The sequence below is a fragment of the Macaca thibetana genome, chromosome 7, assembly GCF_024542745.1.
Source record: "Macaca thibetana thibetana isolate TM-01 chromosome 7, ASM2454274v1, whole genome shotgun sequence".
Classification (NCBI taxonomy): Eukaryota; Metazoa; Chordata; class Mammalia; order Primates; family Cercopithecidae; genus Macaca; species Macaca thibetana.
In genome coordinates this window covers 97,709,960-97,731,711 of record NC_065584.1, presented here as the reverse complement: position 1 = coordinate 97,731,711, position 21,752 = coordinate 97,709,960, and the positions used below count along the sequence as shown (strand labels likewise).

At 40.2% G+C, this 21,752-nt stretch overlaps 1 protein-coding gene across 4 annotated transcripts in view; it reads left to right on the top strand.

Moving 5' to 3' along the window:
• Nucleotides 1-268: 268 nt before the first annotated feature.
• CHD2 (chromodomain helicase DNA binding protein 2) overlaps nt 269-21,752 on the top strand; it is a 131,444-nt gene continuing 109,960 nt past the window's right edge. For 3 of the 4 annotated variants that reach the window (XM_050798027.1, XM_050798024.1, XM_050798028.1), the window contains exon 1: nt 3,839-4,420. In XM_050798027.1, the coding sequence (XP_050653984.1) occupies nt 4,320-4,420 (101 nt within the window). In that variant the 5' untranslated portion in view covers nt 3,839-4,319. Of the gene's footprint in view, nt 738-3,838; nt 4,421-21,752 lie in introns of those variants that run through there. The other variant, XM_050798026.1, reaches the window with a different exon arrangement.

The following is a 21,752-nucleotide window of genomic DNA, read 5'->3' as shown; positions in this document are numbered from 1 at the left end:
CCCAGGTCGTTGTTTTTTCCAGCTTAGAAGCCATGGCGCACCTCCATTTTTGTGCGCTCTCCTAATGAGGTTTTTTTTCTTTCGGACCTGTTTTAGTATTAATTATTGCTTTATTTTTTTGACCAGTTAACATATTTGAGGGTTATTTTATTTATTTTTCGTTTTTTAACGGAGGATTTTGCCTTTATTTTTAATTATCTGGGATCTGATATTTTTCTACTAGTAGATAGGACTCTTGCTTTGGACATACTACATGGATCAGGTAAGTTCACGATCATTGGTGATAATTTTAAAGATTTATTTGTTAAAGTTTGCCTTGTTTTCTGTAAATACGAGAAATTCTTGGATGACGCAATAAGATACAGAGATTGTTATTTGTATCGAGTGTGCTACTTTGAGAAAGTTTCCTTATTGATAGTGATGCTTCCACTGTTCGGTTTATCCTGTTGTTTTTTCTTTTAAGGAAAAAATAGAAATATTTAGTTTTTTGGTGCTTACCGTTGTTGTATTATAACAATATCGTTAACATCGTCAGGACTTTGTTCCTGATAATAAAAAGCATCGATAGAAGCCGGGACCTTACCTTTCTTTCAACTTTTGACAGTAAATACCTGGGCACAGGACTTCAAAGCAAACACAGATTCCCCCTCCCCCTTAATATTTAAGAATTAAAAGATGATGAGAAATAAGGACAAAAGCCAAGAGGAGGACAGTTCGCTACACAGCAATGCATCGAGGTATGAGCTATCAACTTTCTTCCTTTTTGTCTTTTTTTTTTGGGGGAGAAACCTCAGCTTACAATTGTTTACCTTGACAGACATGGATTGCTGTCTGTTTTATTGTGTTTTTCTAATTTGGATTCGTTTTTTAAAGCATGACCTTGAGATTGCTAATATGCCACACCCTAATTTTTTGGTAGCAATTTATGAAAGTTGAGTTGTGACTTAAGGCCTCTTACAGCAGTCAAAAGGTAAGGTACCTTTATTCAAAGGGGCCTTTCCTGTAATGTACAGTTTTTCTGTCAGTAAATTTCAGTTTTTAGGTTTTTGTACTGCAGAAAAATGACCTTGTCGGTTTAGCCATTGCTGCATTGCACCATTTTACATACAAGGCAAATTTTTTCTTTGAAGAATCCAGGATATCTAAACTTGTAACTGAGGGCCATAGAGAAGCCTTGTAGTAGTAAATTATAGTAAATAGACATTTCAGAAAGTTATATGAATGAAAAAATGTACATTTAAAAACAAAATCACTTAAAGGACCCTTTGACTGATGCCTCTCAGTTTATATTTTTATGTGACTTTATATTTCTTTTGATATACTTGACATTTTAGGAAATTTTGATATGATTTATCAAAACCTTTACTTGATGGTTAGAGTTCCTGCATTTATGAAATCAAATCTGTAATAACAGAAATCCTGGAATACTCTTAATATACTGTGCTATTTTGTGTTTGTTATTGTGATCATATTTACAGTTGTATATTTTACATTTAAATTATTTTAAGGTTTGCATTTGTATGCTTAAGACATTGATTTCTTGTTGGTAGATGTATTTTATCCTCACATTTTAGATGTAGCTGCTTTAAATTTACTGATGTATTTTGACAGAGTCGTCTGGAATGCTTTATCTTCTGAAGCTTACAAATGTACTGTTTGTGCAAATCATGATTTGTTTCACATTCCTTGGAGTACCTTATTAGTGATGAAGTAATAAAGCCTCTAAGATGTTTTTGTTGTATGACCTCTGTATATTAATTTTAAAAAGTACATAGAATGCATTTTTTTGTGTTCTTAATGCATTTTCATATTATAAATTTTAAATCATGTAGTTTAACAAGGATGTGATTCATTATGTGATTTTCCTTCCCAATTTTCTTTTTACTTTTCTCATTTTTATAAATAATACACTCTTCTGTTAGGCTAGTGAATTTGAAAGTTTTGAACATGACATATTACTAATCTGCTGAATTCTATTTATTTTATTTGACTAAAAGCATATTGAGCCTTGCTTTAGAAAATAAGTTACCAAATTTTTTTGCAAATTGAGTTGTCACCCAGTTTGTAGTGCTGTCTTAATTGAATTGCCCATGTAAATTATTAGATTAAATTGAGGACAGAAAAGTTTTTTACTCATCCTAAACTGTTTTTTCTGGAAAGTAATGACAATTTGAAGAAATGAAAACCTCCAGATATATCTGGCAAGTTATTAAAGATTCAGCACTAAAATTGTTGCTCCCTTGAGTGTATCATTTGCATAGGTCTCACATGGGTTTTGGCTTTCTTATGCAAGGTTTGTGGTTAACATCATTGATCAGACTGTGCTTTCTAATTTTAAAAAATTGAGCAGTGTTGGTATTCTTTCAGTATTTTTACTCTCACCTGGAAAACTACCTTGAAGTTGTCAGGCATTTGCCTCCTGGTAGTGGAGGTTACAGCTGAACATGAAGCATGTACTGACTGTACTTTTGAAATCATTTGTCAAGTGTACTTTGAATCATATACCTGATGGATTTCCAAAAATATTTAAGACACTCTTTGAAAAGAAGGTAGTTACTTTTAAATGAGTTACCCTAAATTTCATACCTTAATACATGTACATGATTATGACATCACTTCCTTTTAAAATTGTGCAGCTGAAAAATGTTACTAGTGTTTTAATGTGATAGATTGTTACTTCTAGTGAGCTGAACTGTCCCTGTAATTAGTACTTGGTTCCTTCTGCCATCAGACTTTTGATTGCCCAAAGTATAGTGTTTAGGGAATACGAAAATCACCTTTGCAGCCTGAGCCACAGAAGAAGAAATGAGTTTGCAGGTCAAGTAAACTTTGGTCTGAGAATTACTTTAGGATCTGGAAGGAATGAGTGCAAGTTTAGGTAAATCTGGTAATATCCTGTTTTTGGAAATAGTGCAGTAGTTAATAGTGGTTACGTAAGTTTGTATTTGAATTTGAAGTTAATGCTAAAGTCTAATACTTAACACGATTTTTGAAGATTAAAAATTAACTTTAAAAATGCTATTTTAAAAACATTTGATATTTGTAAAATTTCTAAGTATTTAAAACAAAGTTTTAGTGATGGACATACAAGAAGTATGCCATACTTTTTATCTGAATAATATGCAGCTTGTGGGTAACTTAAGTAACATCAAAGAATGAAAAGGGGACTGTGTGCACACAAAGAGTTCAGTGTGTTCTCTTAGGGCACCACGTTCGCAATTTATCTTCAAGAATTGAACGAGTTTATTAAATTTATCTCCAAATCGTCTGCCTTTGAGCCAGATTTTTATAACCTGAGGTGCGGGTAAATCCTACAATTTTCATTGGCACTTTAGCAGTTATTCTAAAAGGCTGGGGATGATTAGACATGGCATAATGCAGTTACTTGTGTACTAGAACAGGCAGTTTAACTGGCAGCCATTTTATGACGCTGATAATACATTAAAAAACGGGATTTTGGAGAAGACTGAATCTAACTGAAATCGGAAATACCAAAACCTATTTCCTTCCCCCTCTCTGCTCTTCTGGGGAGCTCTGGTGCCGAAATAAAAGGCAGCTCGATAGTTAGGGCACGGAGCAGCTCTTTGAGCCCCTGGCATCTTGGTGCAAGTCCAGCTCAGTCACAAAATGGCTGTTCCTTTGTGCCGCAGCGCTGACAGACATACTGCATTGCACTGTGTACTCGCCAAACAGCAGGAAGTTGCCGTGCCGAGTTCAAAGGCCGGCCGGTGCCGGCGCGGGGTGCTGATTGGCTGTGCGCGCGCCTGGTAACAGCAGGGTCAACGGCGGCGCCTTCCGCAGCCCCCGCCCCGTGACGTCAGACGGCTCCCCGCGGGGGCGGGGAGAGAACGCAGTGACGTCTGGCTGCGTGCGCATGTCTGGCGCTTTCTCCTCCTCCTACCCAGGGAGCCGCACGCCGAGGGGAAAAGGAAGGGAACTCTAGTTGGGACTTTCCGGTGGGCGGCTACTTTCCTGGATGCGTTTGCTCCCGGCAGTCGTGTCCGCCCATATCTGTAGCGGTGCGCACCCTGTAGCGTGTGTTCTTTTGCCCGTTTCCGGGAATGGTTTATCGTCTTAGAAGCTGTTGCTTTTGGAGAAAAAGTACAGGCACTATTTGGAAATCTTAAAATAGAAAATTTGCCCAGTTTTACAATTTTCATTTTCCCTTTTCATACCTTAGCGTCCCTCCCTCCCCGCCCCCGTGCAGTGTGAAGAGCTGAGTGGGTTTAATTTTGTTACCATTGACCAAAACGTTTGAGTGTCAGAGGCGGATACGTTTAGTGAAAACCTCTTGACGGGTGTTAACAGCTGTTTAACACATGGCTCATAAACAAAGGGAAAATTATTTGAACTTGTCCCCGTGCATTTTTACTTGGTACCGTAGATTTTCTCAGTTGGTATTTGATGGAGAAAAACTCAGGTCAGTATGTGTTAAATACTATATATTTAAGATTCACAGTGGGATATTTTAGTAGAAAATAGAAAATGTTACATGTTTAATAACATTAAAAACTGGCAGAATATAGTGTTAGGCAACCATTACTATGTAAGTAAATGTCAGAAAACTACTCTTTTAAGTGTTAATAGCCCTTGCTAATGCAGGGTGACTGACAGCTTGGCTCATAATGGGGTCACTTGGCCAAATCTTGAGAATTACCTTCCGTAGGTCTCTATTTCGGGAATTCTGAGTCCCCGTAAACCGTTCCGGTTTAGGCTCACTGGTTTGCCTTGTTTGGAAACCTTTGCAAGGATTTCTGGTTAAAACTTTATCGTTTAGCAACGATGTCTGATTACACATATTGAATTCAAGCCAGCAAGAAATTCAGTGGATTTATCTACTGTAGACGAAGTTTTTTTCCTCCCATACTAGAGATTTTTAGCAGTTGAAAGGAGTAGGCTGTACTGTAGTTAGCCATAGTTCAGTTATTATATTAATTGAGTAAAGTATATTACTTCAAAGGAGATGTTGACCTCTTCAATGCAGGTGATACTTGCTTGGGCGTATGTCAAGTTTCTGAATACAGTCTGAAAGTTAAAATTCACTATGATAGTGAGTTTTGTAGGTTCTCATAATCTAGATTCTTTGGGAATTATTTGGGTAGTTCATGAAAACTAGCAGAAATTGCGTTTTCTGTTACAGAGAAGTGTTCATCAAATAATTTGTAACTAATTTTAAAATTATATGCTCAAATGTATGTTGCGTATAAAATACTAAACATCTTTAGAGAATTAAGTACTTGTAGAACTTGAGCATTTTACTGTAGCTTCCAACTTAAAAGTATACTTGCCACGAGAACAAAGGTAATCATCTCATCTCTCTTTCTGTGTAGAGACTGAATTCTAATTAGTTGTGTAATTAGTTCTAATTAGACTGAATTCTAATTTTAATATTTGCTCAATGCCCTTCAGTTCCTAAAACTGGGGTCAAAGTAGTCAACATTGCAGTTACTTATTTTTTAAGAGGATATGAACTATTCTGTTATTTAAGATATTTTAGCCTAAATACCATTATGAGTTAAAATGCATACCGTGATATAACAATTTACCTATTAACTGTTCATAATCTTGGAGCCAATTAACTTTTTTTTAAATAACCAGTATTCTTAGGTATGTTTGTTGAGCCCTCTATTTTTTTTCCTTTGATTTGGAGAATGGCATCAAGTAGCAAGAAAAGAATGTTGATCTCTCTCTCTCTCTCTCTCTCTCTCTCTCTCTCTCTCTCTCTCTCTCGCTGTTTAAAATATGCACATTCCAACTAATATTTGGCCGTTAGGGAGTTAGTATATTTGTAAAGAAAGATTAAGTCAGCAGAGGAAGGTGGGCAAATATTTTCGATAAGGACTTTTGGTTGTGACAGTTGTAGCAAGTTATTGCTTGACGAGTGAATCTGGAAGTTTATTTGAATTTTAACTGAAACTCACAGATTTTATCGTTAGTTTACTCTCCCCTACCCCCAAATAAAACAATTGACAGTTGTGAGAGACCTCCTGAGACCACATGGTATTTCTCCCATAAAATTTTATAGACTAAGTTTGTTTCTGGCATAAAAATTGAGTGACTGCTGTGTGTCAGCCATTAAATATTTTCTTGCTGTGAGTCATCTTTTTTTTTTTTTTTGAAGATCCTTTAGTTTTTAGCTTCTTTCTGGTAACCTTATAACTTGGCTTCCTTGAAGAACTTGGTTTTCTTGAAGGGGTGTCACTTGAACAAATAAACTAAAAAAAAAAAGAAAAATAAATTTCTCTAAGAGTATTTTGTATACAGGTGAAAGTAACTGTTGGCTTGGTTACACTGGGTGTGTCACAGCTGAGTAAGTCCCTCCTGCACTCTAGCTTGACTAAGCATTGAGTTCAAATGTATACCTTTGCAAAGTTGCCAGTCACAACTTGTTTGGAACTTTAGGATTTTCAGTGTGAAGCCTGAGTAACAAAACTTGACTCAGTTGTCCAGGCTGGATTGTATTTTTATTTTGTAATCAGTAATTAAGCACAATGCTGGAATGCATTACTTATATTTGTCTTATTACCCTTTTCTGCAATCAGTGGAATCTTTAAGTGATAAAGCAAGTCTGTGGGAAGAGACCTTTCTAAAAAAAGCTCCTATATACTGAATATATTTGAGCCTTGATTATGAAGTGAGGGACAAGGCTTTTCTTTTTGAAATAGATGATGGAGGACATAGATATGTGATAGCCATTCATGCTACATAATTTAGCATTTTATTGTTAACGTGTTTGATTATGGGTCTCGTTTTTTGGTATTTCAAGATGTTCTGGACTGGATATCATACTGAAAAGCATTTCAATTCTCATTACTGAGTCCCTGTAGTTTGGGGACAATGTGATCACTGATCTTGAAGGAGAGAATGTTACACAAGCATCCTGGTTAAGGCAGCATTGTAGGGATAGTCCGGATTTTACTTTGAATTTAATTCTGATGAGTCATTTTGTCACTTGTATATGCTTAACTGTTACCTCCGTGACTGGCAAGAGCTAGGTACGAGTTCAACTTTTACTTTAGTCCTGAAAATTTTTGTTCCCAGTTTAGGGCAGTGAAGAAGCACTTATGATTGGACTTGTAATTTTCTCATTTTAAAAATGTAGATAATCTTCATTGGGTCATGAAGATTAAATAATATAATGCCCATAAAATGCTTAGCAAAGAGCCCATCACATTAAAATTGCTCAATCAATGTAAGGTTTTAGTAACGTTATTTATTCTTACTATTTCATCTTACTTTCTTGCACCCCTCCTTCCTGCATGTCCTAAGTTCCTCTTCAAGAGCTAGGTTGGCCCTGAGGAACTCGCTGGTTGTCTTGGCCTACCAGGAGAGATTTGTGAGAATGATTTTAGGAGGCAAGTCCCCATTTAGTCAGCTTGGGTGTGTTTTACAGTTCATCCTCTCTTAGAATTTTTTTTTTTTTTTTTTTGAGAAGAGCCAGCCTTTTGGGAGAGCATATGACTTTTCCTGGACTACAACAGCTTCTTGTGTGAATCACAGCCCTGCTTTTGCCAGTTAGTCTGAGTAGATAACTACCCCCCCCCGCCAAGATGGTAATTATTGCCCTGGTTTATCCTCTGTCTCATTTCCCCTCTCAAGCTGTTACAGAATGAATACTGAATACTATGGTGCATTGCTCCATGGATATAAATGTAACAGCAGTAGTATTTACAAGCAAAGTCTAATTGGCTGTAGCTTGCTTTCAGTATTCAGTCTAAACCATAGGACTATATATTATAGCATATAGTCTTAGCATAATGCCAAACATGCAAGTCTACTTAAACTGTAGTCTTAAGATTTGTGTGTTTTGGGTTTCTTCTGCTTCCTCTATTTCTTGTCCTTTTTGGGTTATGGGTCAGTTGGGTTCTACTTTTTGTTCCCATTTCAGACAATGGAGAACTAAAAATACCAGTGTCCAGCCCTGTCCCTAGGATCTAGTTAATTTTTAAAAGCTCTCCATATGTTTCAGATTTGCATGTGTTTCTGTATGTTTGCAGTATCTCCATGTGTTTTCATATCTTCTGATGGAGCACTTCTTGTACTTAAATTCTTTTCTAATAACCTTTGGTCTTTCCATTGCCTGTCCCGTTTTTAAATTCCCTTTTTAGTCTTAATAGCTGCTTGAGTTAGGAGCTCTGGAAGCAAAGGTGGGGTAGGATGCTGAGAGGGGGAATTGTAGCCTTGATGGAAGAGGATATTTCTATATTGAATGTCATGGCAGATCCAGCTCTAGGCATACCTTTAAAATGTATACACAGACTGGGCGTGGTGGCTCACTCCTGTAATCTCAGCAGTTTGGGAGGCCCAGGCAGGCGGATCACTTGAGGTAGGGAGTTTGAGAACCCCCTGGCCAACATGGTGAAACCCTGTCTGTACTAAAAATACAACAGTTAGCTGGGCATGGTGGTGGGTGCCTGTAGTCCCAGCTACTCGGGAGGCTGAGGCAGGAGAATCGCCTGAACCTGGGAGGCGGAGGTTGCAGTTAGCCGAGATCACACAACACTGCACTCCAGCCTGGGAGACAGGGTGACCAAAAAAAAAAAAAAAGTAAAGAAAAAATGTATATGCAGGTAGGCTTTCTCACCTCAAGATTTCTGAATTCCTTCTAAGTGTCTTCTAGTTGCTTTAAGCTCTTGTGGTCCCTTTCTTAGTGTACTTCTCTCCTTACATCCTTTGGATATCTTCAGGAGTTTAGATTGTAGAATTATTTTTTATTTTTTATTTTTTTTTTGAGACGGAGTCTCGCTCTGTCGCCCAGGCTGGAGTGCAGTGGCCGGATCTCAGCTCACTGCAAGCTCCGCCTCCCGGGTTTACGCCATTCTCCTGCCTCAGCCTCCCGAGTAGCTGGGACTACAGGCGCCCACCACCTCGCCCGGCTAGGTTTTTGTATTTTTTAGTAGAGAGGGGGTTTCACCGTGTTAGCCAGGATGGTCTCGATCTCCTGACCTCGTGATCCGCCCGTCTTGGCCTCCCAAAGTGCTGGGATTACAGGCTTGAGCCACCGCGCCCGGCCGATTGTAGAATTATTTACTTGGAATGCCGTTACATTCCATTCTAAACTTCCTTTCTCTTGGGTTTATAAAAACATTGGTGGGTTGTGAATTGTGACCAACATTAAAAAAATAGACTAGAATATGGTAATAAACTCTAGGGTATCCCATTTGTATGGGCTGTTTCTAAGTCTAGCAGTGCCTGCTAGCTGGTAATCTTTCACTTTGGATTTTTTGTTCTTGTTGAGACAGAGTCTCACTCTGTTTTGCTGGAATTACAGGTGTGAACCACCATGCCCAGCCTAGTGGTGGCATTATAGATGCCTCAGGCTGGATAATTTGTTATTGTGGGGAACTGTCTCATTAACAGTGCAGTGGTGCGATCACAGCCCACTGCAGCCTCAGCCTCCCTGGTCTCAGGTGATTTTCCCACCTCAGCCTCCCTAGGAGCTGGGGCCACAGGTGTGTACCACCCCACCTGTCTAATTTTTTTAGAGATGGGTTTGCACCATGTTGCCCAGGCTGGTCTTTAATTCCTGGGCTGACCTAGACCTCCCAAAGTGCTGGGATTACAGATGTGAGCCACCGTACCTGACTTTCACTTTGGATTTTATCAGGAAGGAAAATTGTACATGGTGAACATTTTGTAGAAAAATACCAAAGTAGATTTATATTTATTGAGTGCTTATACTGGGTAAGGGACTGTTTTTTTTTTTTTTTTTTTTTTTGAGACGGAGTCTCGCTCTGTCGCCCAGGCTGGAGTGCAGTGGCCAGATCTCAGCTCACTGCAAGCTCCGCCTCCCGGGTTCCCGCCATTCTCCTGCCTCAGCCTCCCGAGTAGCTGGGACCACAGGCGCCGCCACCTCGCCCGGCTAATTTTTTGTGTTTTTAGTAGAGACGGGGTTTCGCCGTGTTAGCCAGGATGGTCTCGATCTTCTGACCTTGTGATCCGCCCGTCTCGGCCTCCCAAAGTGCTGGGATTACAGGCTTGAGCCACCGCGCCCGGCCAGGGACTGTTTTAAGGGTTTTATATGTGTGTGTGTGTGTGTGTGTGTGTGTATGTGCATATATATATATATATATATATATTTTTTTTTTTTTTTTTCTTTTGAGACAGGGTTTCACTCCCATCTCTCACACCAGAGTGCAGTGGTGCAATGTCAGTTTACTGCAACCTCCATCCTCCAGGCTCCAGCAGTTCTCTTGCCTTAGCCTCCCTAGCAGCTGGGACTACAGGCACATGCCACTGCACTTAGCTAATTTTTGCATTTTTTGTAGAGATGGGGTTTCACCATGTTTCCCAGGCTGGTCTTGAACTGGGCATGAGCTGCCACGCCTGGCTATACGTATATTTTATTTCATGTGAAAGTCAGTATAGCAAAAATGTTAGTAACCCTACTAAAGTTAACCAACTTGCTAAATGAACTATTACATCGGCCTCTTCCTTTAAAGGCCTCTGGATGACCTTAGATCCTGCTGATCTTACTTACTATTTATTTTTTTGAGACGGAATCTCGCTCTTTGCCCAGGCTGGAGTGCAGTGGCGCCATCTCTGCTCACTGCAACCTCCGCCTCCCAGGTTCAAGCGATTCTTCTGCCTCAGCTCTCCCTAGTGGCTGGGATCACAGGCATTTGCCACCACACACCCAGCTACTTTTTACTATTTTTAGTAGAGATGGGGTTTCACCACGTTGGTCGTGCTGGTCTCAGACTCCTGACCTCAAATGATCTCACCTTGGCCTCCCAAAGTGCTGGGATTACAAGGGTGAGCCACTGCGCCTGGTCCCTGCTGAGCATTTACTGCCCATACTGTTCTGTTCCTTCATTTCAGTTTTGTGCTTACCAAGGATTAGTAGATACATCTTGAATTTGTTTATGCTGGTTGTACAGTCACATATTGCTTAACAGTGGAGATACATTCTGAGAAGTATGTTGTTAGGTGATCTTGTGGTTGTGCAAACATCTCACTTACACAAACCTATATGGTATAGCCTACTGCACACTTATGCTGTATGGTATATAGCCTGTTGCTCCTAGGCCACAACTCTATAGAGCATGTTATGATACTGAATGCTGTAGGTGATTGTAATACAATGGTAAATATTTGTATATCTAAACAGAAAAGGTGCAGTTAAACTACAGTATTACAGTCTGACGGGATTACTGTTGTATATGATGCCAGTCATTGACCTAAACTTTCTTATGTGGTGCATGATACTTTTTACTTTGCATTTAAATTAAATAGCAAGTCAGTAGGTGAAATGATTGTGAGAGGTTGTTTCAGTGAAAACTAAGTTGAATGCTTTAGGAAGACTAAATAACAGCTAGCATGTATAGTACCGCCTAAGAATCTAGAACTTGTTCTGATTCCGTTGTGTTAGTTTGTGTAATTCTCACAACTCCTGAGGTACACATGCTTATCCCTATTTGCTAGATGAGAAAATTGAGGCACAAGGAGAGTAAATGGTAGAATTGGGATTCAAACAGTGGCAGTTTGACTCCAGGATTGATAAAGATCTTGTGAAAAGTTGCTGTCAAATTAATGGGTAAGAGGAAACTTAGCCAGGTGCTGGCTGATGCTTGTAATACCAGCACTTTGGGAGGCTGAGGCTGGCAGATATTTGAGGCCAGGAGTTTGAGACCAGCCTGGCCAACATGGTGAAACCCTGCGTCTACTAAAAATACAAAAGCTAGCTGGATGTGGTGGCGCATTCCTGTAATCCCAGCTACTAGGGAGGCTGAGGCTGGCAGATCACTTGAGGCCAGGAGTTCGAGACCAGCCTGGCCAACGTGGTGAAACCCTGTGTCTACTAAAAATACAAAAATTAACTGGATGTGGTGGTGTACTCCTGTAATCCCGGCTACTAGGGAGGCTAAGGCAGAGACGCTTGAACCTGGGAGGCAGAAGTTGCAGTGAGCTGAGATCGCACCACTCCACTCCAGCCTGGGCAACAGAGTGAGACTCTGTCCCCCCAACCCCTGCCCAAGAAAAAATCAACAACAACAACAAAAAGAAACTAATGTATATGAGACTGGGGAAAATAGTAAAAATCTTGCGTAATTCTGTAGTTTGCTTCTTTTTAAACACTTTGCATTTTAAAGAAACAATTAAAATCACAGTGCATTGTGGATGTGACTGATGCCAGACACACATTCTGCTGTTCAAAAGACCGTGACTACATCAAAAGATTCTAGTTAAAATGTTGCCCTGAAGTAATAATGCTCATGGGGATAGTATAAGAAACAAACGCACAAAGGTGGGTAGATGGGAGGTACTGGAGGCCTCAGAACTTCACCTTTGTGCAGTTTGTCCTCCATTGCCACACATGAACTTTGGATTTGGCCACAGGTTTTGAAGATTTGTGCTTTGCTTCAAGTTTGTTTTTTTTTGTTCGAAACTTAGTTCCCAGACAGGTTTTGCATGAGAATCACTTGGAGAATTTTAAAAGCCAAGCTCCCTGTCTGATTGGATTTAGGAGCCATGTAGTAGGTTTGAGGAATTGTCCAAAGCTCTGGTGGGTCTGTGGCATAGCTAGGCTTGAGAACTGTTGTGTTTATCTGCCCTCTGGGGAAATAGTTCTTGAGTGTTGACAATCTTGAGACGAGTCTGGCTCTGTTGCCTGGGCTGGAGTGCAATGGCGCTATCTCGGCTCACTGCAACCTCCACCTCCCGGGTTCAAGCGATTCTCCTGCCTCAGCCTCCAGAGTAGCTGGGACCACAGGTGCCTTCCCCGACTCCTGGCTAATTTTTTATATTTTTAGTAGAGACGTGGTTTCACTATGTTGGCCAGGCTGGTCTCGAACTCCTGACCTCGTGATCCGCCGACCTCGTGATCCACCCTCCTCAGCCTCCCAAAGTGCTGGGATTATAGGCGTGAGCCACTGGCACTGGGCCCTGACAAACTAAAATGGTTAGTGTGTCTTCCATTTAGATGCAGGTTGACGTTCAAATAGAGGCAATATATGACTGGTAAATTGTAATTTCAAAGGAAAGCAGTAATGGGTCAAACTCTTGCGCAGTTCTCTTTCTTTCCCTTGCTTAAAAAAAAGTCTATTCCCTCTGAATCTAGCTCTATATAGATGTTCAAATCCTTAAGTTTACTTGCTAAAAATCACCTGAGGTGCTTGTTCAACATATTCCCAGGCTTCTTGCTTGAAAGTTAAAAAATTCACCGTTCTAGGGTTGTGTCCAAGAATCTGTATGTTGAACAGCAACCTCAGTTGATTCTTGTACTGAGGCAAGTTTGGGAATAAGGTCAGTGTGGGACAGGGTTTCGATCTTTTGTGTTCTGTTCTGCTTTTTTAGCTGTAGAATCTTGGGCAGGAGCATCTGAGCCTGTTTCTTCATCTTTTAAAACAGAGTAAGAGTAGTACTTGTCTCTTAGGGAAGGAAGTTCAAATTAAATAAAATGATACTTCTAGGCAGTGGTCTTTAACTAGTGGCAGGTTTGTCCCCTTCCATTACCCTGGACATTTTTGCTTGTCACACTGGGGATGGGGGTGCTACTGGCCTCTAGTGGGTAGAGGCCAGAGATGCTACCAAACATCCAAGAGTGGGTATGAGACAGCTCCCCACAGTAACAAATTATCCAGCCTCACGCATCTATAATGCCACCACTAGGCTCTGCACGTTGGTTCACACCTGTAACCCCAGCACTTTGGGAGGCGGAGGTGGGATCCCTTGAGCCAGGAGTTGGAGACCAGTCTGGGCAATTTAGGGAGATGCCATTTCTACAAAAAATGTAAAAATTAGCCGGGCATGGCAGCACACACCTATAGTCCCAGCTATTTGGAGGGCTGAGGTGGGAGGATTGCTTGAGTCCAAGAGGTTGAGGCTGCAGTGACCTGTGATGGCATTACTTGCACTCCATCCTGAGCAAGACCCTATCTCCAAAAAACAAACAAACAAACAAAAAAAACCTATGATTGAGAAACCGTGCTTGCCATGGTGAATGTTGGTTGTTAGTAAGAAAGTTGAGGCCTTTTGTGGTTTCTTCTCTGGCCTGATCCAGGAACCCCTCTTACTCCCATGACGTTATGGGCATACATTTCACATTTATTATTGGGATTGGTAATCAGATCTTTTAATCTCCTTTGAACTTTGCGAGTTGCTGAAAGCACCATATATTTTATAAAAGTCTGAAGTTTATAACCTAAACATTAGCTAACTAAAGACAAGACTCACAGGGCTGAAAGGAACTCTTGGTCAAATTGGTCCATCTGTCCGTCCTTAGGGCTTTAATGGGTGTAAATATGTTGCCTGAGGTGGTTAAGTATTCTTTTGTTAATGAATTCTGGGGAGAACTCCCCTTGTAACTGCTTTCACAGCTTGGTTATTTACAAAGACTTTCGTTTTTACCTGAATAGAAAGCTTCCTTTGTCTTTTGTATGTTAGCGCATTGCCAGATCCTGATTAGGTAGGTATTTGCGAAGTGCTTTATCTAATTTGTACCTTATCTAGGCTTCTTGGTAGAATACGTGTTTCTCTAATGTATACCTGGGTGCTAATAGTTTGGTGCTATGGAAACCAGTCATATTTGGTTATTGGGGAGCAGAAGTAGTGTGCATGAAGAGGCTAAGGTGATGCCTGCCTGGCTTCAGCTGTGAATTTTAGAAATATACTTATTAAAGGTAAATTTTTTTTTCTCTCTTTACCGCTGGATTTCTTAATCTGGGAGGTACTTGATGGAATTTAGCCTTTTTATCCCTTGAAATTATAAGCAGCATTTTGTGTGCACTTTTTCTTATACATGTACCTTTTTCTGCTGTCAAAAGATAAAATTTCAACAAATTGAGTATAAAGATCTAATTGGATTTTATTGTTGATTAACAAATTAGGTAGCACCCCATCTATAAAAAAATAGGTGCCCATTGGGCATGGCGGAACAATCGGTTTTTATAAGGTTGAGCAGGAACAGGGAAACAACTTAGTCGAAAAATGTGGGTTGTTTAACATCAGGTTACTTGAGGTTAATTTGCTTGTAAGGGTTAAAGCAGAGGGAACTTCTTATGCCAACTCAAACTGCCTGTTTAGGGATTTGGGTGTCTTCTCTCCTGAAGGTAAAGTAAACAGTTTAGAAGTTTAACATGAGTGACTCCATTTTGGTTTGGTCTGTTAGGGTCTAGGAGCTCAGTCCAAATTAGTGGCCTTCCATAGATTCTGTTTAACACTGGAAGGAGGGTCCATAGTGTGTGTGTTAGGGTGACTACTGAGAGCGCTTACGAATCCTGGGGAGGGCCTGCACCTTAGAACTGATCAGTTGTAAATGTTACAAACAGACCTCTTTTCTCAGAAATTAAGAATTCGGAAAAGTTCAAAGGATATAATTAAAGTTTTTTTTTTTTTTTTTTTTTTTTTTTTTGAGACGGAGTCTCGCTCTGTCGCCCAGGCTGGAGTGCAGTGGCGTGATCTCGGCTCACTGCAAGCGCCGCCTCCCAGGTTCAGGTGATTCTTCTGCCCGCCTCCCGAGTAACTGGGACTATAGCTGGGACTACAGGCGCTCGCCACCATGCCCGGCTAATTTTTTGTATTTTCAGTAGAGACAGGGTTTCACCGTGTTAGCCAGGACGGTCTCATCTGACCTCGTCATATGCTGGCCTCGGCCTACCAAAGTGCTGGGATTACAGGAGCCAGCCACCATGCCCGGACTAATAAAGTTTTAAAATAAAAAAGTTGGACACAGCTAGGGTCACTTTTATGATTTTGGCGTAAAATAGCTAGAAAAATAAAAATGCGACATACTTCCCTAACAATTTGCCCACAAGGAAATTCCTTGTGGACAAAGAACTCAAAGGCATCCCTCTGTTCACCTGAGACAAATGCATATGTGATTGCTTCCTCTGCCTTGTTGTTTTGCTAAGCCAGACTGATAGATAAATGACTATTCCTCTACTCTCTTCTCACATGGAACTTGTATATTCAGTGAAAGGCTAATCAAGAGACTTAAAAGAATGCAACCGTTTGTGTATTATCTACCTATGATCTGGAAGCCTCCTCCCCTGCTTCAACTTGTCCAGCCTTTCCAGACCAAACCAGTGTGCATCTTACACATATTGCTTGATATCTCATGTCTCCCTAAAATGTGTAAAAACCAAGCTGTGCCCCATCACCCTGGGCACATGTCAGGACCTCCTGAGGATGTGTCATGGGCATGTCCTTAACCTTGGCAAAATAAACTTTCTAAATTGATTGAGCTCTGTCTCAGATACTTTTGGGCTCACAATATTTACAGACCTAATTCAGCCCTAATCTAGCCGCTGCATTTAGTTGCATAGTGTGAATATTTCACGTTTTACTTTTGCATTTTCATAAATGGGTATATGGATTATTTAGGTTTTTTTGTGAGCAGAGCTCTGAATATTTATTTGCCTCGTCCTGTACAAGTTTGATAATTTGTCTATGTTACATGCCCACAAATTGAATTGCAGGATTCATACACTTTATTTTTTTGAATTGGAGTCTCACCCTGTTGCTCAGGCTGGAATGCAATGGTGCGACCTCAGTTCACTGCAACCTCCGCCTCCCAAGTTAAAGTGATTCTCCTGCCTCAGCCTCCCGAGTAACTGGGACTATAGGCGTGTACAACCACGCCCAGCTAATTTTTGTATTTTTAGTAGAGACAGGGTTTCACCATGTGGTCCAGGATGGTCTCAGTCTCCTGACCTCGTGATCTGACCGCCTTGGCCTCCCAAATTGCTGGCAGGCATGAGCCACTGTGCCCGGCTGATTCATATACATTTTAAAGGTTACTGGTTATTCTTACCATTATTTAATACTATGAGACTTTAATTTCTGCAAAACAGATGAGTGCAAAATAGCCAGTTATAATGTTTCCCAAATTAACAGAGGTTTAGTTATTTTAAAAATGAGTTTATTGGCCATTTCAGTTTCTTCTCTGTAATTGCATATCCATTTTCTTTGCGCAGTTTTTGGTTGGATTTTTGATATGTAATTCTTCATATGTTGTGTATCTATATCCTTTGTTATGTGTACATTGAAATTTTATTTCCCAGTCTGTTGTCTTTTAACCTGGTTTATAGTAATAATCTTATTCTGAAGAAGCACAGGACTTGAACTAAAGGTGGAGATTTTAAAGAACTACATCCAGTATTCTTTACCAATTGGAAATGTGTGGCCGGGTGCGGTGGCTCATGCCTGTAATCCTAGCACTTTGGGAGGCTGAGGCGGGTGGATTACCTGAGGTCCAGAGTTCAAGACCAGCCTGGCCAACATGGTGAAACCCTGTCTTTACTAAAATACAAAAAAATTAGCCAGATGCAGTAGTGCGTGCCTGTAATCCCAGCTACTCTGGAGACTGAGGTAGGAGAATCCCTTGAACCCGGGAGGTGGAGGTTAAAGTGAGCCAGGATCACTCCACTGCACTCCAGCCTCGGCTACAGAGCGAGACTTGGTCTCAAAAAAAAAAAAAAAAAGTGTGACTAATTAGTCTTCTTTGCTTTTCCATCTTCTTAAGACACATAGAAGTGACTGAGAAGGAATAGTTACACAATAACTTTGGTTTAATAATCAGTTCAACTGAAGAATGTATGTAAATAAGGGCAGTGATACCTAACGCTGATAGTTGATAGTGTGGATTGCATAATTCAGACTGTGGGGTGACACACACATACACTCTTGGGCTTTGTCTTTATAGGTAAGGATTGGAAGAATTTTTGCATATGCCTGACACATAAGTGCTCCATATATATTAGCTATTGTATCACCTGTAGGAAGTTAGCCTGGAAGTAAGTTTTATAGAATTCCAGCGTAGATTGCTTTGTGTTTTTTTTTTTTTTTTTTTTTTTGCCAGATTTTGCTTTCACCAACAAAAACACTAAGTTCTGCCAAGCAATTTTCGGCCATTTTGTAAGTTAGGAAAATAAACACTAAAGTGAAATGGCGGCTTTTAGGCGGGGCTCCCACAGACCTGCTCCTTTTAAGTGGAATGTTGCTGTGCTGCCCTCTTGTGGCCATTTGGGAAAAGGCGATTAAAAAATGGAACAGTAACTTAATGGCTCTCGTTTCAAAGCCCAGTTGCAAGAAGGTTAATCACTCCATTTTTACCTACTTCAGAAAGTATTTTGAAGAGATACCAATACCTTTTTGTCCACAAGTAAAGGAAGTGGTAAACCTTTTTCTCATCAGCATTTATTTTTGATTGGAATCTGAATTCCCAGTTTTGACTTGTTCTTTTATCTGTGTATTGTATTTTCCTTTTAATTATTTGTTAAGTAAAAAATTATAAAAGTTGTTTGCAATTTAGATGTTGAATAATTTTCAGATAGTTGTTTTTCATGAAGATTCTATATATATGTTGGATAGTCATTCCTGAAAATCCAATGTTTAATTGCCCTGTAACAAGTAAGCCATTGGTAGTCAGCTAATTTTATTACTTTGTTATTTAGGTGAAAGCTTAAAGGACTCCACCCACTAATTCAGTTTGACCCTTTCTATTAGTCTTGTGGGCCTTCTGCCTCCTGTACTAAACCAGCACTAAAGGTACAGCTTAGTACTAATAGTATTTACTGTTATATTTATTAGGTATTAATGGCAATTCATAGTCTTTTAGGAAATGTCTTGTTTTTTTAAGGGAATAATTCGAATATATATATATACACACACACATATACACACACACACACACATATATATATATTTTTTGAGATAGAGTTTGGCTATTGATGCCTGGGCTGGAGTGCAGTGGTGTGATCTCAGCTCACTGCAACCTCTACCTCCTGAGTTCAAGTAATTCTCCTGCCTCAGCCTCCGAAGTAGCTGGGATTACAGGTGCATGCCACCACACCTGGCTAATTGTTTGTATTTTTAGTAGAGACTGGGTTTCACCATCTTGGCCAGGTGGGTCTTGAACTCCTGACCTCAGGTGTTCCACCAGCCTCGGCCTCCCAAAGTGCTGGGATTACAGGCTTGGCCCATAATTACACTATTTTTTTTTTTTTTTTTTTTGAGATGGAATCTGGCTCTGTTGCCCAGGCTGGAGTGCAGTGGCGCGATCTTATTTTCCATTTCCAGTTTATTTAGTGATTACTCCTCTTATGAGAAGTATGAAAATTAAGTAATGCCTTTATTAAGACTTTTTTTTCTGCCTTTAAGCAGTTCCCCTACTTAGTATTTGTATTCAGTCTTACATCTGATTTTCTGGTTTCAAAAGCAGTATAAAAACACTTCTTTTTTTTTTTTTTTTTTTTTTTTTTGGAGATGGAGTCTTGCTTTGTTGCCCAGGCTGGAGTGCCATGGCGCAATCTTGGCTCACTGCAATCTCTGCCTCCCGGGTTCAAGTGATTCTCCTGCCTCATTCTCCTGAGTAGCTGGGACTACAGGTGCACTACCATGCCCAGCTAATTTTTTGTATTTGTAGTAGAGATGGGGTTTCACCGTGTTAGCCAAGATAGTCTCCATCTCCTGACCTCGTGATCCTCCCATCTTGGCCTCCCAAAGTGCTGGGATTACAGGCGTGAGCCGCCACGCCTGGCCTGAGAACACTTTTTTAAAACACTCATTCAAATCTTTGCTTGTTTTGTATAGGGTGGGGTGTACTTGCAGCCCTTGCTTTGGATTTAACTCTTATGGTTAGACATATTTTAGACAGTTGACTAGTTTAGACATTAAAAATCCTTAAGGTATATATTGAAGTGCTGTGAATTCACTATTAAGCTTCACTACTAAGTTTCAGTCATAAAATGTCACCAGTATCATTCCCTGAGGGCATCTGCCTCCATCAACCCCTAAAGGTAAATATGGTTGTGAACTTGGTGTTTATCTTTTGTTGGGTTTGATTTTCATTGTTGTTATTTTTGAAATTACACAGGTAATCCATGGAGCTCACAAATGTACTTCAAATAACCCATCCCCAACAGAATGAACCAGTGTTAGCAATGTGGTGATTAAAATGCATTTATACACATAGATATGTGCTGACAGAAATACGGCTTTTTTTTTTCCCCAGAAGGTATTGTATGCATTGTTAAATTTCTAGGAATCACTCTCCTACACAAACTCAGAAACACATAGCTACACAAGAAGATATGTGGAAAGATATTTATGGGTACAGTCAACAGTTTCGAAATACAAATACTCTACTCAAAAATACAGAAATATGGAAAATGTATCAAGGATATTTGCAACTTATTGATTAAGTGAAAAATCTGAAAAGAACCTAAATGTACCATTAATAGGGGAATGTTATATAAAATGTAGTGAATTTAGAGTATAAACCAGTTCAAAGGGAATGAGATAGGCATCTGTATAGACACATCCTGATGCGGACATTGGCATTCCATTGCATCCCATCTGCAGTGCTTCCCGCTTTTCAGCACAGAACAGTAAACATTTCTAGTTGGACTGTTCTAGTTATCTTCAGTAAACTAATGCTGCCTTTTGTGGGTCTTTAGTTGGTAAAGATTTTCAGTCTTTTTGTTGCCGTTGGAGTTTTTTGTTTCCTAGGAGTGTATAGACCTGTTGTCCTGTGACAGTTTTATTGGTGGTGATTGCCAAAACATGATTCTATTCTTAAACTTTCATCTGGAGTTAAACATTGTAGTAGTTGAAAAACTAAATATGTTATTTCAGAGGGGAGGCAAATTGTACATTCTAGCGAATGAATGTGCAATTGAATCCTCCTCTAATATACCAGGCATAGAGAACATCAAAGGAGATGTGCTTAGTTTGCAAGTTTATTGGGGAGGTTGACAAGCGGCCAGATTACTTTGTAGTATGGGACAAGTGGAGGCAAGGGAGTGTAGATGTTAACAGCTGCTGGAGCTTTGGAGCGAGTCTTTCTAGGACAGCATGTGTGTCATTGCTAAAAGTATGGATAGCCAGCAGGGCATGGTAATTGAAGCTCAGATTTGAGATGTGGCTGCCTGTTTTCCATCTCGGTGGTGGTAACTGCTATGACATATGTCAGTATTGTGGAAGTATCTGATAGGTATTGAGCTTAGGATAGGAGACCAAACGATGTTTTCCAGGAGAAGGTGATACCTGAGGCCTCAAAATTAGAGAGGTATTTAGTTTGCTGTGTCGGCAGTGGGTGCAGGAGCTAGAGGGGAGCAATGCTAGGTCTGGAGTCGGGAGCAGTGGGAGTGAGGGAAGAAATGATTAAGTAATGTGCTTTGAGAAATTGTCAGAGGCCAGGTTTTATAGGGCATGCTGAAATTGGATGTTTTCAGTGACCCGAAGACCTGGATGCCTGGGAAGTGAACAAGCCTTCAGCTGCCTTTGCTATGGGCATATAATTTCCAGGTACTGCCTTGCCTAACATCCCTTTCAAGTAGACTGCCCTTTCTATTAAATAAATCCCTTCCTTACTTATGAGGAAATTCTGGAGCTGTCTCTGTACCTGTCTGTCCATGAGCAAATAGTGGAGGCAAAACTAATAAATTCCAACTAGTGTCATGGATTGTGGGGTGACGACTCACTAATGGGTGTTAGCTGGGGAGAATTTTGTGTTAGAAGGGGAATCTCAGCTTGAGTGTGATATGCTCACATTTCCTCTGTTTGGGTAGGGCTTTGGCATTTATAGGGCACTGCTTTCATAGCTGGCATTAGATGCTCTCTTGACACTACTGGTAGATGTCACATAGGTTGATACAGGTTAAAAGATGACACAGGCCTGAGGTGATCTAGGACTGAAATGGAGACTGCGATGCCAGAGCCCACACCTTTTAAGTGATCCTGTCACTATCCAGCTCTTCTCTTTTCTTTTTTCTTTCCTGATGTCAACCTGCCTGGTCACAGGTATAAAA